Source organism: Notothenia rossii (genome assembly GCF_949606895.1).
Source record: "Notothenia rossii genome assembly, chromosome: 6".
Taxonomy (NCBI): Eukaryota; Metazoa; Chordata; class Actinopteri; order Perciformes; family Nototheniidae; genus Notothenia; species Notothenia rossii.
In genome coordinates, this window is record NC_136909.1 from 38,904,331 (window position 1) to 38,923,517 (window position 19,187).

The 19,187-nt window shown below is 41.5% G+C and overlaps 2 protein-coding genes across 13 annotated transcripts in view; one reads left to right on the forward strand and one right to left on the reverse strand.

The window, feature by feature from the left end:
- The window catches only part of LOC307045322 (actin filament-associated protein 1-like 2), a 115,263-nt gene extending 98,541 nt beyond the window's left edge, over positions 1-16,722 (forward strand). For both annotated transcript variants that reach the window (XM_079690904.1, XM_079690905.1), the window contains 2 exons: positions 14,404-14,514; positions 14,638-16,722. In XM_079690904.1, coding sequence (XP_079547030.1) covers positions 14,404-14,514; positions 14,638-14,664 — 138 coding nt within the window. In that variant the 3' untranslated portion in view covers positions 14,665-16,722. The remainder of the gene's footprint in view (positions 1-14,403; positions 14,515-14,637) is intronic.
- Positions 1-19,187, reverse strand: part of LOC307045323 (zinc finger MYM-type protein 1-like) — a 73,954-nt gene that overhangs the window by 37,686 nt on the left and 17,081 nt on the right. For 3 of the 11 annotated variants that reach the window (XM_079690908.1, XM_079690909.1, XM_079690910.1), the window contains exons 1-4: positions 18,342-18,469; positions 8,844-8,968; positions 8,675-8,749; positions 7,497-7,571 (exon numbers count right to left, since the gene is read on the reverse strand). In XM_079690908.1, coding sequence (XP_079547034.1) covers positions 7,497-7,571; positions 8,675-8,749; positions 8,844-8,908 — 215 coding nt within the window. In that variant the 5' untranslated portion in view covers positions 8,909-8,968; positions 18,342-18,469. Of the gene's footprint in view, positions 1-5,722; positions 7,418-7,496; positions 7,572-8,674; positions 8,750-8,843; positions 8,969-11,407; positions 11,502-16,862; positions 17,904-18,341; positions 18,505-19,187 lie in introns of those variants that run through there. The other 8 variants (XR_013809859.1, XR_013809860.1, XR_013809861.1 and 5 more) reach the window with 6 other exon arrangements.

The following is a 19,187-nucleotide window of genomic DNA, read 5'->3' on the forward strand; positions in this document are numbered from 1 at the left end:
AGCAAAGGAGAAAATCAGAGACCACGAGAAAACACGCATTCATTTAGATGCGACTCAAAGATTGGCTGCATTGAAAACTACGCCAATTAATGCGCTTTTGTCTGAGGCTGCTGCTAAAGAACAAATAACAGCCCGGAAAATGCTGGAGCTCGTTTTCAGCAGCGTGAGATTCCTGGGGCGCCAGGGACTCCCTCTGAGAGGAGCTGCAAATCGGGATGGGGTGTTGTGGCAGCTAGTGGTCGAGAGGGTACGCGCTGATCCTGACCTGCAAAACTGGATGAAGAGGAGGGACAATTGGATGTCAGGCAGCATCCAGAATGAAGTTCTGGAGCTGTTTGCCCATGACATCCAGAGGAAAATCGGAGCCAAAGCATCCGAAAGTCCTTTTTTCGGCTTAACTGCTGATGGGACCACCGACGTCAGTGGAAAAGAACAGTTCTCATGCAGTATACAATTTGCAGATGACAATCTTGAAGTCCAGAATTTCTTTCTGGGCTTTTACAACGCTCCAGACACAACCGCCGAGATGCTTTTTCTGTGCATTAAAGATGTCCTTGTTCGGCTAAATCTGCCGCTGGAGAAGCTGAAAGGCTACTGTTTTGATGGAGCCAGCAACATGTCAGGGAGGTTCAAGGGAGTGCAGGCAAGATTAAAGGAAACATGTCCTGACTCCTTGTTTGTCCACTGCGCAAACCACTCTCTGGATTTAGTGTTGCAAGAAGTGGCAAAAGAAGTGCGCCTTGTTGCCGATACACTGAACTTTGTTCGGGAAGTCACAGTTGTGATTAATGATTCAGCAAAGAGAAAAACGTTATACCAGTCTCTTTTTGGATGTGGAGAAGTGATCAACCTGCTTGCCCTGTGCCCAACTCGGTGGTGCGTCAGAGTTGTGGCACTGTCACGGTTGCTGGCATGCTATGGAGAGATGCTGCAGACATTTAGGACCTTGGAGAGTGACAGGATTGTCAAGGGGGAGACGCGTGCCAAAGTGGCAGGATTGCTCAAAAAGGGCACCACTACGCGCACAGTCTTTGGTTTGTTTGCCTGCGTTACCATGTTTACGCCATGTGAATCCATGGCTCGGTCACTGCAAGGCACCAAAGTCACAGCCCTTGGATCAATGGAAGCTGCCAAACTTCTTTGCCAGCGACTGAACACACTCAGACAAGATGACACCTTCGCTGACCTTGTGGCCAAGACCAAACAATACACAGAGCGCTACAACTTGAAGCCTCCTCATCCAGTGCGCACCAGCAAGACCCCAGCGCGTTTTCGCCATACAGCGGAGGAGGAGGAACGGGAGTTGGAGAACGAGGGTAAATAAATAGGCCTAAATAAATAAATAAATAATGCCAACAGTATTTTAAAATTAATCATAAAGCTCATCGGTCTGTAATGTTGAAAGAATGCAACAAATACGCACACAGAGCGTGCTCTCCAGCATTTGTGGACAGATTTGATCTATCCATAGAAAACGATATCATAGTTCATAATAATGTACTACATCCATGTACGCTTATTTGCGAAATTAGCCTGCAATTAATAATTCATTACAACGGTATCAACTGACTAAATAACGTATAGGCCTACTTTCATAACAAACCATATTCATAATTTGAATTTAAATTGAAAATTTAAGGTTGACCCACCCAGCTTAAATAGGCAGCCCATATGGAAACTATTTGTTGGTTGTTGTTTAACTGTTATATTTAACTATTAAAGAATATCCAAGCCTGTGGAAGAGGGAATTGTTTGAGGCCCTGGACTTGGTGCGCACAGAGGTGGAGCGGCGCTTTGACCAGGAAGGACTCCGCGTAGCTGCAGGGCGAGAGCAGGCAGTTCTACAGGCGGCCCAAGGGAAACGAGTGGATGTGGGTTCCCTGGAACTGACTTCCTTTTCAAGAGAGCAGCTAAGCCTTGAGCTGGACATCCTGAGCGACGTGTGTAGGGGGCGAGAAGTGAAAACCATTCAGGATGTATTGGCCATTCTGCACACCTTGCAGCCCCAATCCCGCTCCATGCTGTCGGAAGCGGAGAGGCTCATAAAGCTCTGTCTGGCTCTGCCCATTTCTGTCGCGGCATCCGAGCGCTCGTTCTCGGCGTTGCGCAGGTTGAAAACGTGGCTGCGCAATACTATGAAGCAGGAGAGACTCACTCATTTGGCCATTATGAATGCGCATAGCGACCTTCTCGATGAATGCGATGTCTCGACCCTGCTTAAAGAATTTATCAGCAGAACAACGGAGAGAAGGTCTACTTTTGGAACAGTTTAAAAGCCCTTACGAGCGCAAAGTAAACCGTTATTTTTCTGAATGTTCCATTAGGCCTATGTTCGTAAAGGCTGTATTATTCTGTTGATTTTCTGAATGCTGTAGGCCTATGTTATCGCCTATTAGGCTACAGTATGTTCCTTAATAAAGGCTTGATTAATTCATTAATTCATTTTGTTTCATACATTTTCGTAACAATTAAGATGCTGCGTGTGTTTATGTAGCCTATATCTGTTATGTATAGGCCTAGGCTATTAGGCCTACGTGTCGAGTTCGTTAATCATTGATAGTGTGAGTTTCCCCCCCGACCCTCCCAGCAAAAATCCCGCACCCCCCCCCCAGAAAATAGTTCCGACGTCCCTGGTCCAGTGTGAATGCACCATTAGCCTCTTTAGCCACACGGACCCACCGAAGGGGCCGAAACCACAACATCTGCAAGCAACAGTGTCTGAGGGCTTCTTAAGATTTAATAAACTATAAATGTTTCATATTATTACATTACATTGCATTTAGCTGACACTTTTATCCAAAGCGACTTACAATAAGTACATTCGACCAGGAAGATACAACCTTGAAGAAAACAGAATCATATAAGTACATCAGGTTTCATAGAGCCAAACATTGACATATCCATGTAATGGGAAAAAACTCAGCTAACTGATCATTTCTTTTTCTAAAAAAAACACAAAGCTAACTCTTAAGGCCCGGACACACAAGGCCAAAATCGGCCGTTTTCGTTAGTCGGACGACGAAGCGTGCCCTGTCGCCCAAACTCAATTTGGTGTGTCCCGCACCGTCGGCCGTGACACGCCTTATTTGGCCTTTCATTCAACATGTTGAATCGGCCGTGCGTCGGCCACAGGCAGTCGGCCAAAGAAATCACTCTGATTAGCTGTTCAGCTAGCGAATCAGTGCATGAGAAGCGAAACGGTTGCTTGAGAATGTCTTCCACGAGCAACACTCCAATGGCTGATAGCTCCAGTACCGCACAAAACATGTTTTCGATGGACGGGAGTGAAAATGGAACGCACACGCTATTTGTTGTTTGTTTGTATCACGTAGATTGTTCTTCTTCTCAGTCTTCCGGTTGTTGCCTCTTTTAAATGACGAATACACACTACCGCCGCCTGCTGGTAAGGAGAGTTATTGCCACTCAAGCATTCGCAGTTCATACGTGCTCGGCTGAAGTCTTTGCGGTGTGTTCCAGTGCGACATATGGCCAAGACGCAGGAGAACACGCCGACGTAACAGTCGGCGTCAGCGTCGGTGAGTTCTCTGGTGACTGCTTGGTGTGTCAGGGCCTTTAGCCTCTGAATTAGCCACGAGCAAAAAAAAGCTGACCGCGCTTGCACAGAAACTCACTCATAACACCCTTATTACTTATCGTAACTGCAAATCCAACCCATTGATTAGCATTGTGAGAAGACACAGAATCGATAGGTATATATATCATCACTCCATGATAAGAACTCGCGACATAATAAACAAAAACAGACATCATAACACGTGGCGCTAGGTGGCAAAAACGGCAATTATGTCTTACCTTTGTCGTTGTCTGATCAAAAGTTGTCTTCAATGGCATTAAAACGATAAAAACGCTGCTGAAGGTTAATCCATAGGTTAATCCAATGTGTCTGTGTCACTTTGAAACGATTTCTGATAATCCATAAGCAATAAACCTACTTTTCCGTTTTCAGATTTCAGAGCGTGAGATTTAGGTTTCGGTTTACAGGCAAACTGCATGCGCGAAGCCCCCACTTTTTTTTGGTAACGTTGGTGTGTATGTGGAAATTCCCCTTCGATTCTATTGGCTCTAACGGTTTAAAAGAGATGCCAAACACCAAAATCGACCAATGGGTTCCAGAGAATTTTCCACCCAAATCACCCCAGAGGTGGAGTTTTTTTTTCTAAAAAGGTCAAATGTCACTTCTTTTGCATCAATCTTGATACAGGGTACTTATTATATGTTATAATTTGTATTTCTAAAGCTTTAAGTCTACTAACCCATCATCCAAGGGTGGTTTTCACTATAAATAAAAAACAATGTTTGGACGGAAACTATAATTTAAAGTTTTTTACTATGTTCAATCTGAATTTTCTTTAAAATAAAAAACATCTTGATTCTGACTTTTCTACATCCAACTCACAGGTTTATCATTACTTTGAGATAAAAGATTATTAATTTTCCCCTTTTAGAAGTGTAGATATGGTCATTTGTTCTGGAAATGTCATTTTCGAGCCTGAGACCTGAAAAGCAGGCTTGGGGTCTAACAGGTTAGTAGTCTAATTTAATCACTTGTTAGCAACCACTGTTTTTATGACACATAGAAGCTTTGAACATTCACGAGTGGAGTATTTAGTGACATATTTTATGTCATAGAACAAAACGTGAAAATCTATTTAGCTTGTGTTAACCACAGGCATCTAACCAAAAACGTTGGACTTTGAGATGAGGGAACGGGAAATGTTCTAACTCCTTTCCACGTTTTAAGACTCTTAGCATTACTTCGTATGGTGCGACGCTTTGAATGTTGAGGCCACAAGAAATGGTGGGTTGGTTTCATCTACTTTCCTTTGATAAAGAATGGTCCCCTGTTCCCTATGCCAAAGGAGAACACAGTAAAGAACTCAAACAGCTTTTATCACGTTTACATTTCACTCAGTTTGAAACCTTCTTAACAAAAAAAACCTATTTGACTGGAGCCCCAGAACATGCTGGAGTGATCTTACATCTAGTCTGGTGTGGGAACGACCGGGGGTTTCCATAGAAAAGCTGGAAAACATTGTTGGGAAACGTTATGAATTCTCCCGCAGCCCGGCACCGGTTGAGCAGATAAAAATTGATGGATGGACACACATAATGAAGATAAAAAATAACATAAATTGCTTGGTCCTTTTAAAGCCTTCACACACGTTTATTTGTTGCACGGACACTATCATTTACATTTTTTTACTGTGTTCAATCTGAATTTACTTTAAAAACATCTATATTGATTCTGACTTTTTCTACATCCAAATCACAAGTTTATCATTGCTTTGAGAAAAAAGATTATTCATTTAACCATTTTTAGAAGTGAAGATATAGTCAATTATTCTGGGAATGTCATTTTCAAACCTGAGACCTGAAAAACAGGCTTGGGGCTTAACTGGTTAAAATGTTTTACCATAATGTCTAATTGTGCATTGTACTACATCGCCCTATTTTATCTAGTTTGGCTTTTCTTGTTTTGTTGTTTGTAATGGCAGAGATTAGGGATGAATAAAGTACAACTATAACCATAATCACATTAAAGCATTTCAATCCATAGAAAGGTCTGTGCCACGCAATTTCAGTAGAAACAGAAACATTTTATTGCCCTTTTGTTTTACAGCCACGACTCGCACTTGCTGCTTTCCGCTCATTCAAAATCAAAAAGACCCCCAACTTCCTCCCAGACACCCGCCCAAAAAGCCCAACCCTCAAGTAAAGGACCCAAAAGCCTTTTTGCGCTTATCGTTGGCACTGATAAAAGACTGGCATATTCCTTCAAGGTCCAGTCTGTCCAGTTTCTTCTGGTGCACATGACATATGGCCACATTATTCAGCCTCGTTTGACTCATCGATGATCTAAGCCATGTCTTAAGCCTCCTCAGGGCACTAAAACTCCTCTCAGCCTCTGCAGAAGAGGCAGGGACGACCAACAGAAGCCTTACTAAAGCTTCCACCTGACCGAAGAGACCTCTCACCACTGGCACCATTTCCCGAATAATGCTAGCAACATCTGAACTTGTTTCATAGGTGTAATTAGCCCCAAACATGGCCAGCTGCACCTGCAGTAGTCTTGAATTCAATTCAGGATACTCTTCTACCACCTTGTTCATGTCTCCGTGTAGCAGCACATTTTCAAGCTGCTGCAGCTTGTGGAATCCAGCTTGTTCAAACCTCTCTATGAATTGAGTATTCACTGTGTCCAAGGCATTGTAGAATTGGACTCTGTACAAGGACTGGGCATCGGGATGGATATGGGCTGCAGCCTGACCGGTGTAACGCTTTGTAGGTTTGCGGACATGAGGGATCTGAATTCGTTGTAGGTCCAACTTTGTTGCCACAGCAGTTGCTTTCGAGAACAATACATCAAAATGCTCCTCCGTTCGTTTGACCTGTATGCTTGTTTTGACATGGTCTACAGCCTCCAGCATGCCTGAAACGGTCTGTTTCCTAAGCTGCAGGGAGGTGTTCAGGCACTCCAAATCCCCCATCAGGTCTTCAGCCATTAAAAGGCCTAGCACAGTGTTCCCTTTAAAAAATGTTCCATGAAGACCATTGGCCTTGGCTGAAGTTTCAGGTGAGCTGCATGATGCCATTTCTTCAAGGGCCATCAGCACTGACTCATACTGCTTGAGAACTGAGCGGATGGCAGGGGTACGTACAGTCCACCTGGTGGGACAGAGAGGCTTCAATGAGGTAAAAGTTGAACCATGCTCTGATTTTGCGATATTCTGGAAAATCAACTTGAACTTGCCAGATTGATTAAAGAAGCCCCCCAATTCATGGACCAGACCCATTGCATCTCTTACTAGTGGAGAGGCTCCACAGGCAGCCTGCGTAATTAAGTTCACGCAGTGGGGACCACAGTGACAATACACAGCGAGCGGTTGTTCTTTCCTTAAAATGACTTGTACTCCCTGCAATCGTCCAGCCATGTTTGCGGCACCATCATAATTTTTTCCTCGGAGTTGAGACAGAGGAAGCTGTAGGCGCGTCATCACATCACATGCCATCTTGGCTATATTTTGCCCTGTTGTTGATGAAACTTGGTAGATTCCCAGGAATTCTTCCTTTGGTTGTAGATCTGCATCTACAGAGCGCACACATATTGACTCCTGCTCAACTCCTGATATATCTTGGGTGCCATTAATGATAATTGCGAACTGTAATGGAGCCATGTATGATCTTCAAACCACTTCTCCTGAAAGTAGAGTATTCTATTTGATAGGGTTTGACTGGGTATGACTTTGACATTTGGATGATTTGGGCAAAGTCCAAGATCCTCCCCTTCCTTTCCTGTACCTTCATTTTCACCTGCCTGGCTGCTCTCTCTCTCATTGTCAAACTCACTCTCCCTGCTTGTTGGTATTATCTGAAATACATATGAGGATGATCTCATCTTAAATTAACATTAACATTAGACTGCTATGTTGTCATTATTCTGTCTTAACCATCAATATAGCTCCTTTCTGACTTACCTCCATGTCACCAGCGCACACTCTCCCTGTCTGGTCGCCATGCTCACATTCTCTCTCTCACTCTCTCTCTTTACTCTGAACACACAAGAGTGAACATGGAAGAAATATCACTAAACTATTGACTAGAAAGACTGTTGATACACATTATACATATGGGGGGACACAGGAGTCTGTACTAGGGGTTTCACAACTACCAATATTTACTAGTCGACACGTTTTTCAAAATAGCAGTCGACTAGTCGTTACGTCATAATAAAGACACACAAAGAGAGGTTTACAACTGTATTTTATATTGGAGCTCATACAGTAACATTAAACACTGCATTTTAATTTGTGTTACATGGCTGAGTAAATAACAAACAGTAACTGGACTCACCAAAATCGACAGCAAAAAACTCTTGTTTACATAAATGCCACGTAAATCCAGTGCGCAACAGCGCATTGCGCAACACTTTATTTGCTGTCCTCCACGATAACGTCCACCTTTCCATATTTTTGGTTTGAACACCAACGCATCGACATGTGAGGGAAGGAGGCTTGACCGCTTTCGGGTGACAGTGTTGCCTGCCAGGGAAAAAACCCTCTCACTCGGGGTGCTTGTAGCTGGAATAGCCAGGTAGCTCCTCGAAAGCGGGGGAAGCGGTGCACGTTTTCTGCCCACCACTCCAGTGGATTATCCATTGTGGGGATATGCGGTGTCCGCCGGCAGTAATCCCGTAGCTCATCATCCGCATCACTGTTGACCCGTGTTTTCTTGCTATTCGTTTGCCTCTGTTCAGTGCTGACGCCGGTCCGTTGCTCACTGGTGCTAGCATTAATGCTATTGCTAGCTGTCGGCAGCGGGTGTTTCATCTTCAGATGGTTGCGCATAGCAGATGCATTTGTATTGTACTTCAGTACAGCTGTACACAACTGACACTTCACTGTGGAGTTGGTTACATCTTCGTTGAAGTACTGCCATACATAAGAATGTCGGACGTGTTTTGTAGCATTTTGCAGCACTTCGTTTACCTCCATTTTTTTCACGACTAGTTGACTAGGGCCTACAGCGCCGACTAGTGGTAAAGGTAGTCGACTAGTCGATTAGTTGGTGAAACCCCTAGTCTGTACATTAACATTAGACTGCTATGTTGTCATTATTCTGTCTTAACCATCAATATAGCTCCTTTCTGACTTACCTCCATGTCACCAGCGCACACTCTCCCTGTCTGGTCACCATGCTCACATTCTCTCTCTCCCTCTCTCTCTTTACTCTGAACACACCAGAGTGAACATGGAAGAAATATTATCAGTAAACAAGCTATCTGACTGGTAACAATACTCACTTTCTCACTGCTCTTAACTTACTTTTTTATTTTCTGAGGCTGCCCAAAAAACTGTCTAATGTCACTGCCACCCTTCCTCTTGCTCATGCTTACAGCTTGACCTCGGCGATCTGCAGTTGCTGATGTGATGAATACGGGTCAGCAGCACTGGATATAAGATAATTAAACATGTTTATTAGCAATTCTGAGCGTTCTAAACCCAGCACAAGCTATGATGCACACTGCAAACCTCCTGCGTGTGAGTATCTTTTAAATGCTTCTGACGATTATGAAATACTATTTCATAATAATTGTAGAGTATTTATTATTTAATTAATTCTGGCACCTTTGGTATTCCATAGGTGTCACACATCACAGTTTTAAATCTTTCCACACCCTACAAATTACAAAATAAAATAGAAATAATCTACATGAATAAATATCTATTGGATTACATCCAAAACGACACCGTCATTTTCCACATAACTGACACTAGTCCGCCAAACCCTGGCTAACAACTGAAACCAGCTAGCCCACAGCTAGTTAGCTACTATTCCTGAAAGGTTCGGTTTTAACATCAGAACTACAAGTTACTTAGACAAAGAAGCTAAACCGGAGGGTTCATTAACATTACCATTACGAAATAAAATAATATAGATTACTTTAGGGCTAACTAGAAAAGATACCAGAACTGATGGAGGGCAAATTAAAACATGACTGACCTGCTTGGAGCATCAAGCTAACTGAAGGTGGACTCAGACGTGCAACAGCGGGTACAAAATAAGGAACCAATTTACATAAGAAAAGAAATATCATTTTGGTGAAGTTCACAATAACAGAAAATATAGATTTTCAAGTACACAAATAACTAAAATAAAGAAGTCATAGACTAGCAATTTTATTTTAACAAATATTTTTTAAATTAAAACTTTTTTTTTTTGTGCTATTTATTGGGGGGGGGGGGACATTTTGAGTGTATCTGAATATTGGGGGGGATGTGTCCCCCCCAATATTCAGTATATGGTGAATACGGACCTGGTTTCAGCCATATTTCAATATTTTTAAGACGACCTCAGTCTTACAGTAGCGTGGCCTAGCAACAGCTAAAGCCTGGTTCTGCACACTATTTAGCTTAAGCTAGTTAGCAGCAAAATGCCTCCGATCTCTACAGATGACTTCCACAAACTTCTACAGAAGATGGCCGTGTTGGAAATGAAAATGCAATGGTTGGAAGTTAACGTGGAAGTGCATGGACTAGGTTGGAATGAAACCACTTTACCAGTGTTGCAAAAATAATTGACAAAGGCATGCTAACTCAAAGCTAGTTAGCAGCTACAAGGATTCCAAGGAACAGGAGGGCTGTGTACCTAGTAATAAATCTACAAGTGGTAGTCCTCCCTGGAACTCTCTGGGTGCAAGGCCGAAGAGTAAATCATTTCCATGGGATTTGGGAGGACGAACAACAGGCAGAGCCCAGCGCTCTGAAATCTGTAATGCGACCGGGTGGCCTGCATTGTAATCACCCAGGAAGAGCGCAACTTCAACCCCTGTTCCTACTAGGAAACAGCCGTGGACAGCTGCTAAAGGGAGAACTACAAACAATCCTCCTAAACCACAGAGTGTGCCAATCCAGAACAGATACGATCCACTGACCCAGAACCGGAAATCTCTTTCTGATGACCTGGATAACCTATCCTCTTCACACAGCAGGGTAAGGACCAATAGCTACTCCAAAAGTAAAAGGCTAGAGGGAAAGCTAACGACTGGGCCTGACTGGGCCAGATTGTGGGTGACTCTGCTGTAAAAGATGTAAAAAGTCTGTGTAGTAAGAACAACACCAAAGTACTCTGTTTTCCCAAGGATATGGTCTCTGACTTGGCTGATAAGATCCTGCATATTGGGGCTGAACATCCGACTGTGAAGAATGTGGTACTGCACATTGGAACAAATTATGTTGTCAAACAACAGACAGAAGTGCTGAAAAAAGACTTTAAATGTTTGTTGGAAACTGTCAGCTCTCTAAATGCAGAGGTGTTCATCAGTGGCCCTCTACCGCCAGTCAGAAGAGGAGTGGAGAGATTCAGCAGATTGTTTGCACTGAACACCTGGCTTTCAACTGTCTGTACTGACCATTCTGTCCATTTTATTGACAACTTTAACTTTTTCTGGGACCGCAGACATCTTTTTAAGGCAAATGGAGTTTGCCTGAACAAGTCAGGAGATCGCTGAACACACGAAGGAGATACAGAGCGTTGGCACCGATTCATTCCTGGAGTTCAAAGACCAAACTAAGGCGATACGCAGGGTTGGCAGCATGTCCTTTACCCCCGATCCTCAACGACGCCCACCAAAATCACCGCAGAGACGCACACCATCTTCCCCATCTTCATCACCGTGCCTACGTCAACCACCTCCCCCCCTGGCAGCATGTCCTTTACCCCCGCACTTCAACAACGCCCACCAAAATCACCGAAGCAGAGACGCGCACCATCTCCCCCGTCTCCATCACCGTGCCTACGTCAACCACCTCCCCTCCCTTCAAGAAAGCATCTGCAATCTCCGAAGCCTGATAAGGATGTGTGTGTACAAAATGCAACAAACTCTTACTGATATGTGCTGGGTCCAGGCTCAAGGGCGTATGGCACTCTCAACTCTTTCCAGGACATGCCGGGGCCCTGCCTGCCTGTAGCTTTGCCGATATCTGTGTTGATAGGTAATAAATTAAGAGCGGTGAATCAGCTTAGAAACAGGAAGTGCTCAAATGTTTGTGTGAGTTTATCAAATTTAGCAGTGATTCCATGTGAGCCACAGCTTGTCACAAAAAATCTTACTGATAGTGTATCCAACAAACTTAAACTAGCTTTATTAAATGTCAGGTCTTTGGCAGGAAAAACATTTTTAATCAAGGATTTTATCACTGAGCACAATCTCGATTTTATGTTTTTAACGGAAACTTGGATTGAACAAAATAACAGTGCAGCTGTTCTTATCGAATCAACACCTCCCAACTTTAGTTTTATGAGTCAGGAAAGAATGCATAAGAAAGGGGGTGGAGTTGCTATTTTGTTCAATGATTCCATTCAATGCAGGAAGACATCTTATGGGAACTTTGCTTCTTTTGAATATGTGGCCCTTCAGCTGAAATGCTCCTCTCTAGCTCTGTTCCTAAATATCTATAGACAACCCAAATACTGTGCAAGCTTTTTTGATGACTTTACTGAACTGCTGTCTATAGTGTGTATTGACTTTGACCATCTAGTCATTGTTGGTGATTTTAACATCCATGTTGACAACCCCCAGGACAGAGGGGCTAAAGAACTGTTTTGTGTTCTTGATAACTATGGACTGACTCAGCATGTGACGGAGCCCACGCACAATAAGGGGCACACTCTGGACTTAATTATCTCAAAGGGTCTGATTATCTCTAAGGTTTTGGTGACTGATGCTGCACTCTCTGATCATTCCTGTGTTTTCTTTGAGAGCTCTATTTCTGTTCACAAAAATGTTCAAAAAGAGGTAACCACAAAGCGATATTTAACTGAAAATACTAGGAAAATGTTTACTCAGAATTTTTCTTCCACACTTGCCCCTGCTAACATCTCAGTAAATGAGCTAGTAGATCATTTTAATTCAAAAATAACAAATGTTATAGATGCCATTGCTCCAACGGAAGGAAGTGACAGGGAAGAAAATATCTCCATGGAGAAAGGCCATGACCGTGAGAACAGAGAAAAGAGAGTGTTGAAAAGCTGAACGCAGGTGGCGAAAGACAAATCTCCAGGTTCACTTTGAAATCTATAAAGAGAGACTTGGCCTTTATAATCTGGAATTGAAAAATGCACGACAGTCTTTCTTCTCTGACATCATTGCCAAAAACAAAAACAACGCACGTGCCTTGTTTGCTACCGTCGACAGACTAACTAACCCCCCAGTATCAGTAGCCTCTCAGCTTCTATCCACCAGGGCATGCAATGACTTTGCCTCCTTCTTCACTGACAAAATTCAGAAAATCAGACAAGCAGTCAGTGCCTCTGCATCAGATACAGCAAATGTGTTGTCCCTATGTCCACCTAATGAAATCCTCCTCCTGCTGCCTTGATCTTACTCCAACAGGATTTTTCAAAGATGTTTTTCGTTGCCTGGCCTCAGATCTACTTCATATAGTAAACAAATCTCTTCACTCAGGTGTTTTTCCACAGGCCCTGAAAACTGCAGTCATTAAACCGCTCTTAAAAAAGAATAATCTAGATGCTTCTGTAATGAACAATTACAGGCCCATATCAAACCTGCCATTTCTAGGTAAAATCATTGAAAAAGTAGTTTTTCAACAGTTGAGTAATTTCTTGCATTTAAATAACTGTTTCGATGTGTTCCAGTCAGGCTTTCGTCCAAACCACAGCACTGAGACTGCTCTTGTAAAGGTCTTCAATGACATCCACTTAAACACAGACAGTGGCAGAACTTCAGTGTTAGTATTATTAGATCTCAGTGCTGCGTTTGACACTGTTGACCACAACATATTACTCGACCGACTAGAAAACTGGGTGGGACTTTCGGAAACAGTTCTAAATTGGTTTGAATCCTACTTAAAGGACGGACAAAACTTTGTTTCTATAGGTAAATACACATCTGAGTTGACAAATATGACATGTGGGGCCTCTTCCCTTTAACATCTAAATGCTACCACTGGCTCAGATAATGAAAAACAACAAAATAAGTTACCATAGCTATGCGGATGACACACACATTTCCGTAACAATTTCACTATGCTCCAATTCAAACACTGAGTAAGTACATTGAACAAATCAATGACTGGATGTGTCAGAACTTTCTCCAATTAAACAAAGATAAAACTGAGGTAATGGTTTTTGGAGCCAAGGCAGAACGTATAAAAGTTAGCGCTGAGCTTCAGTCTGCAATGTTCAAAACAACAGATAAAGCCAGAAATCTAGGTGTAGTCATTGACTCTGACCTGAGTTTCAACAGTCACATTAAAACAGTTACTAAATAAGCCTACTATCAATTTAAGAATAAATCTAGGATTAAAAGACTAATGTCACAGCAGGATTTGGAAAAACTTGTCCATGCTTTTATCTTCAGTAGACTGGACTACTGTAATGGTGTCTTTACAGGTCTCACTAAAAAATCTATTAGAAAGCTGCAGCTAATTCAGAACGCTGCTGCTCGAGTCCTCACTGACACTAAGAAAGTGGATCACATCACTCCTGTTCTGAAGTCTTTACACTGGCTTCCTGTGTGTCAAAGAATAGATTTCAAAAATACTGCTGCTGGTTTATAAAGCTTTGAATGGTTTAGGCCCAAAATACATTTCTGACCTATTGCTAAATGATGAACCATCCAGATCTCTCAGGTCTTCAGGGGCTGGTCAGGTTTCTGTCCCCAGAGTCAGAACTAAACATGGTAAAGCAGCGTTCAGTTATCAGGACTTTGGTGACAGAGTATATGTACCCATGGTAATTCTACTTTTACAAGATCTGAGTACTTCTCCCACCTCTGGTTATAGAAAGCAAAATATGATTGTACATACAATAATATGACCACTGTACATAATAGTGATGGGAAACTCTTTTGTCCCGATCCAGGCGGGATTCCTGAACCCTCTGCTGCGGCGCACGGCCTCCGCTAAAAACTCTCTGAGACGAGCTCCTTCATCGCTGTTCATCGAACATGGGAACGTTTTCCAGAAGAGGAAGGTCAGATTGTCACACCAACAGATGCTGGTTAAAGCTTCCATTCAGAGAATCTCTTTTCATCTGATTCAGATCATTTACATCCATCATGCTCAATATTGAGTCATTTTGTTACTGTTTTCACAGGAGTGGGAAACCAAAGCTGCTGCTTGACACCGACTATGTACCCATCATCATCATCCTCATCCTCATCCTCATCATCCTCATCATGAAATCTACAAGCTACAGTTCTCGCAACCTAGGAACCACAAACAACTTATTATTTCTAACTGAATATCTGTGTCGACCTATTTGAACTCCTTGAGTCCTAAAGCTTAACATGTACAGTCTAACATGACACTGTTCTGGCCTTTATCCATTACATGAAGCTATTCCAGTCGCTGTTGTGTGGTGAACTTTAAAAAAGCAATCTGCGTCAACAGAAAATCCACATACAAAATAAACAGATGAATCTGTGAGGAACATGAGCAGGTTAGCACAAATTAGTAAATTATTTTTCTTTAAAAAGACTTGAAAACCGTTGACTTTAATTAAATATATTATGTCAAGAGAATTTACATATTTGTATTAGGTTAGTTGAAAGCAATAATATTCAGTTTAAATAAAAAGATTAGGTTCAATTTAATATTATTGCTTTCAACTAACCTAATACAGTTATGTGAAAGTCAACTTTTCATTTTTTTTCTTTGTACTTTCTTGCAATATGTTGTATTAGTACCGAGGAATGACCTTGAATCAGCAAACCGTACAAGTCAAGATAATTCAAGCTGGTGCGTAAAGAATATCTTTGTATATGCTTGGGCTTGTAGCCTCCATCAGGGTCATCATTAAACACATCACACAACCAAATGTGTGCACATGCTGGCAAAGACACTCAGGTCAAGAACAATTACATTTAAATGTACAAATTGATTGTGAAATGTTCAACCAGCTCAACATTACAAACATTTACAGACTGTCTGCACCAACACTATGTGTTAATAAACGTCTGATCATGCAGACGCCTGATTGCGTTTGGACAAAACAATATGGATGTTTTTGGACATTTACAAAGTGGTAGTTTTATTTTACTGAACACACACGTGAAGCACTCACATCACACTTTCTGTATTAATTTAAACCACTAATCTAAATTAATTTAATTTCCAATTAAAGGCTTTTATATCTTAATTAACAGCATTTCATTTTTGTCTACTTCCTGCTTTTCTTTGGAGCAGCTTCTTCAAAGCCACTCAGAGACAGCTGGAATTTGTTGTCCTGTGTGGCGAAGTCTGTCAAATTGTGATGTAAATCTTCTGTGAGTGTAAAACATCTTCTCTGTTCAGTTACATTTGTGAATATCAGGTCGCTCATTTGTTTGAATTGTTTTTGATCTTTCATTCCACGTGAACTCTGATGTCATTGTGAGTTATAATCAGTGGTGGACCATGTATTCAGATCTTGAAGTAAAAGTAACACACTGGAATGATTTCACTACAAGTCCAAGTCTTGAATGTGAAATCTTATGTTAAAAGTAAAGAAAGTCAAAGAAAAAGAAAGTAAAAGAAAGTATGTAAATATCTCAGCAAAATATACTTTAAGTATAATTCTACAACGTTTCCAGACAGCGTTTTACTGTATGATGATATGACACTAGAACATTGGGTTTTTGCTAATTTCATCTCCCTTGTTCTTCAGCAATGCATCATATTCTATAACGTCATCATGTTGTAGCTTTGTTACTGTCCTGTGTGTTTTTCCCAGAACAAAAACCTGTTTTCAGCTTTTTAACAAAGCATTTCCAAATTAGCCAAGACCATTTCTAAATAGTTTATTAAGCTAGGGCCATTTTCTCAACACATATGGGATCACTTGCTCTTCAATTTATCAGAAACATTTCAATAAAACTGCTAGAGATACATGATTTTTAAAGGACAGAGCAGGTACGTACAAATTGCACTTGAGTACAGTACTTCAGGAAATGTACCTACCCACCACTGGCTATAACTGAAACTTGCATTTGTTCTGATCTGCACAATATTATTGCAAACACATGACTATGAACTATTGAAGACTTATGTTCATTTCTATGACTGTCACTTATTTTTATCTTTTTGTATTTACTGGATTTTTTATAATGTCAGGAGAACGTTTTTTTTGGACTAAAAGATTATCTATAAAATGATATTGTAATATTACAACTAAATTGTACTTATTATTTTGTCTTAATTTCCAAGGATGGAAAAACAGCAGAGACGCTAAAAGTGGAACTCGGATAATCTCCTTTAGTAAAAGTAGCAATAATGATAATATACAATTTGTGTATTATACATTTTCATACTTGCACCGATAGATAGACAGACAGACAGACAGACAGACAGACACTTTATTGATCCGAGGGGAAATTATTTAATTACAGTAGCAGCAGTGTGTTCAGGACTAAAACACTTTAAAGGTGGAAAATAGGTATCAACGTAATAACAATGAGATAAAACAATAAACAGCAGCAAGTAGGGCCGATTGGATACATACATAGTAAAAATATCCACTGTGAATTCACAATAATTACCTGGCAACTTGTTGCATGACTTTCACAGTAAGGTTCACAGCAATTTACTGTGAATGTCTTCACAGCAATGTATTGTAATTTCACATCCATGATATTACAATGCATTGTTGTAAAGGTACAACTGTATACTGTAACTTCACAGCTTCAATTACTGTGATATTACAGTATGTTACTGGGGAATTACATCATTTTGTTGGTCATGCATTACAACAAGGGCCTGTACTTTTACATTTCTATTGTGAAAGTAATGCAGGAGTAGCCAGTAATTTACTGTGAATTTACAATGTGTACTGTGAAAGTAATGCAGGAGTAGCCAGTAATTTACTGTGAATTTACAATGATACATGTGCATAACTGTAGGCCCCAACTCCAGTACTTCCTGGAGGAAGCTCATACAATGGTTTCCTGTCCAAGTTTAACAGGAAACCAAAGTATGAGCTTCCTCCTGGAAGTACTGGAGCTGCACTACAAAAATGCACGTAATCTTATTGTACAATTAAAAACAACACCAAACGCACAAATGAGGTAAAATCAATGGAAGCCTACTGGCATATTTAAACAACAGTGTAAACAACAGAGTAAACAAACAGGAACATGAACTTGTTCACCTCAACTATCAATAAAAAACAGATTAACCCTTAACGGATCCTTTAAACAAATAATCCCTCGAACTGACCGTAATGCTTCCCACTGGACTTGTCCCCGCACACCATGCAGTCTATGCAGACCATTTTAAGTCTATCAGCTTCCGGTGAAGGGTGCTCACGTGAGGGTTAATGGAGCTTCGCTTCTTTGCCTAGGAGCCTTTCTCCGGGTTGATGCCCAAGAAACACCTGTTAATAAGCTAAGATAAGTTTCCGTTTTAATTAGACTCATGTATTGCAGGCAGCATTTATCAAGGTGTTCACCTGTGTCTTTTCCCACACCGACTGTTACTAGTCCAAACCTGTTGGATCATCCTCTCACAATAACATTATTTGTAGCCTAGCAGAGTGCCTCAGGTACCTCTAACATAAGGTTTACTTACTTATCCGAATTTTGAAGCCATACTATAAATGTGAATTAAACCATTATGTCAATTTTTTAAAAAGATAGCCCAGCAACATCAAGTGATGGTGTGGTCCCAATTCGCATAATTGGTTCCAGGCTTCATACTCAAAGCATTTAATCTACTTTGTGGCCTCTGTAGAAAGGCATAGACTTAATAGCCAGATAGTGAAACACAACTTTGCATGATAAGTCTTACTGATGACATTGATCATGTGTTTGAGTGTTACAATACCTTTGGATGAACTCCAGTGTGCATGATCCAACGGGATATTCGAGGTTGAAGACATAGTAGCTGCAGAACAAAGCAGCTACCCCATGCAAACAAAATGGGTGTGGGCCCATTACCACTTGTCCCTCGATTGATAGCATCCACCCAGAAGGCTTCATTGTGTCACCTGAAATGAACAGATACCCCGTCATGCATTATTGTGGATAGGTACATTCCTAGAATCAATCAAAACAAAAATAATACTTGAGCTAGAGATGTCAATACCAGATTCGAGTAACATTCATGATTGGCCAAGGACCAAAAAGCAGGAAAATATACAGTGCAGAGCATGCAAGGACATTAGACAGAACCCTCCACTTCAGGTGGACAGCACTTTTCTACTCCACCATCAGTGAGGTAGGCTACTTAACAGTGACTGTAAAAGCATCAAAGGTCCCTGTGCAGATAGGAGAATCTGGCTGAACGACAAAGCAACTCCCTAGCCCTCCTCCCTCTGCCTTTATGGCTAGACGTTTTAATCTCATTCCTATGGGTAGACGGTTACGAGCCCAGCTGGAACGGGAACATGTCAACTCGTCAGACCCCTGAATCATTTAAACAGGCTAGAGATTTTAACGAACGCGAATCGCTGAAACATGTGGCGTCAGAGTATCGTAAGTGTCGTTTCACAGACTGGACTTGAATGGAGTGCAGGAGAGATGGAAGGCCTTCAGTCAGATTCTCCCCTCGATGCAAAGGAACACTTAAGCTCTTTAGAGTAACCATTCAGTATCTTATCCCTCATCGATGGTGGAGCAGAACAGGGATGTCCTAAGTGAAATTATATAATAAGAATAAAAGCAGCAGTGA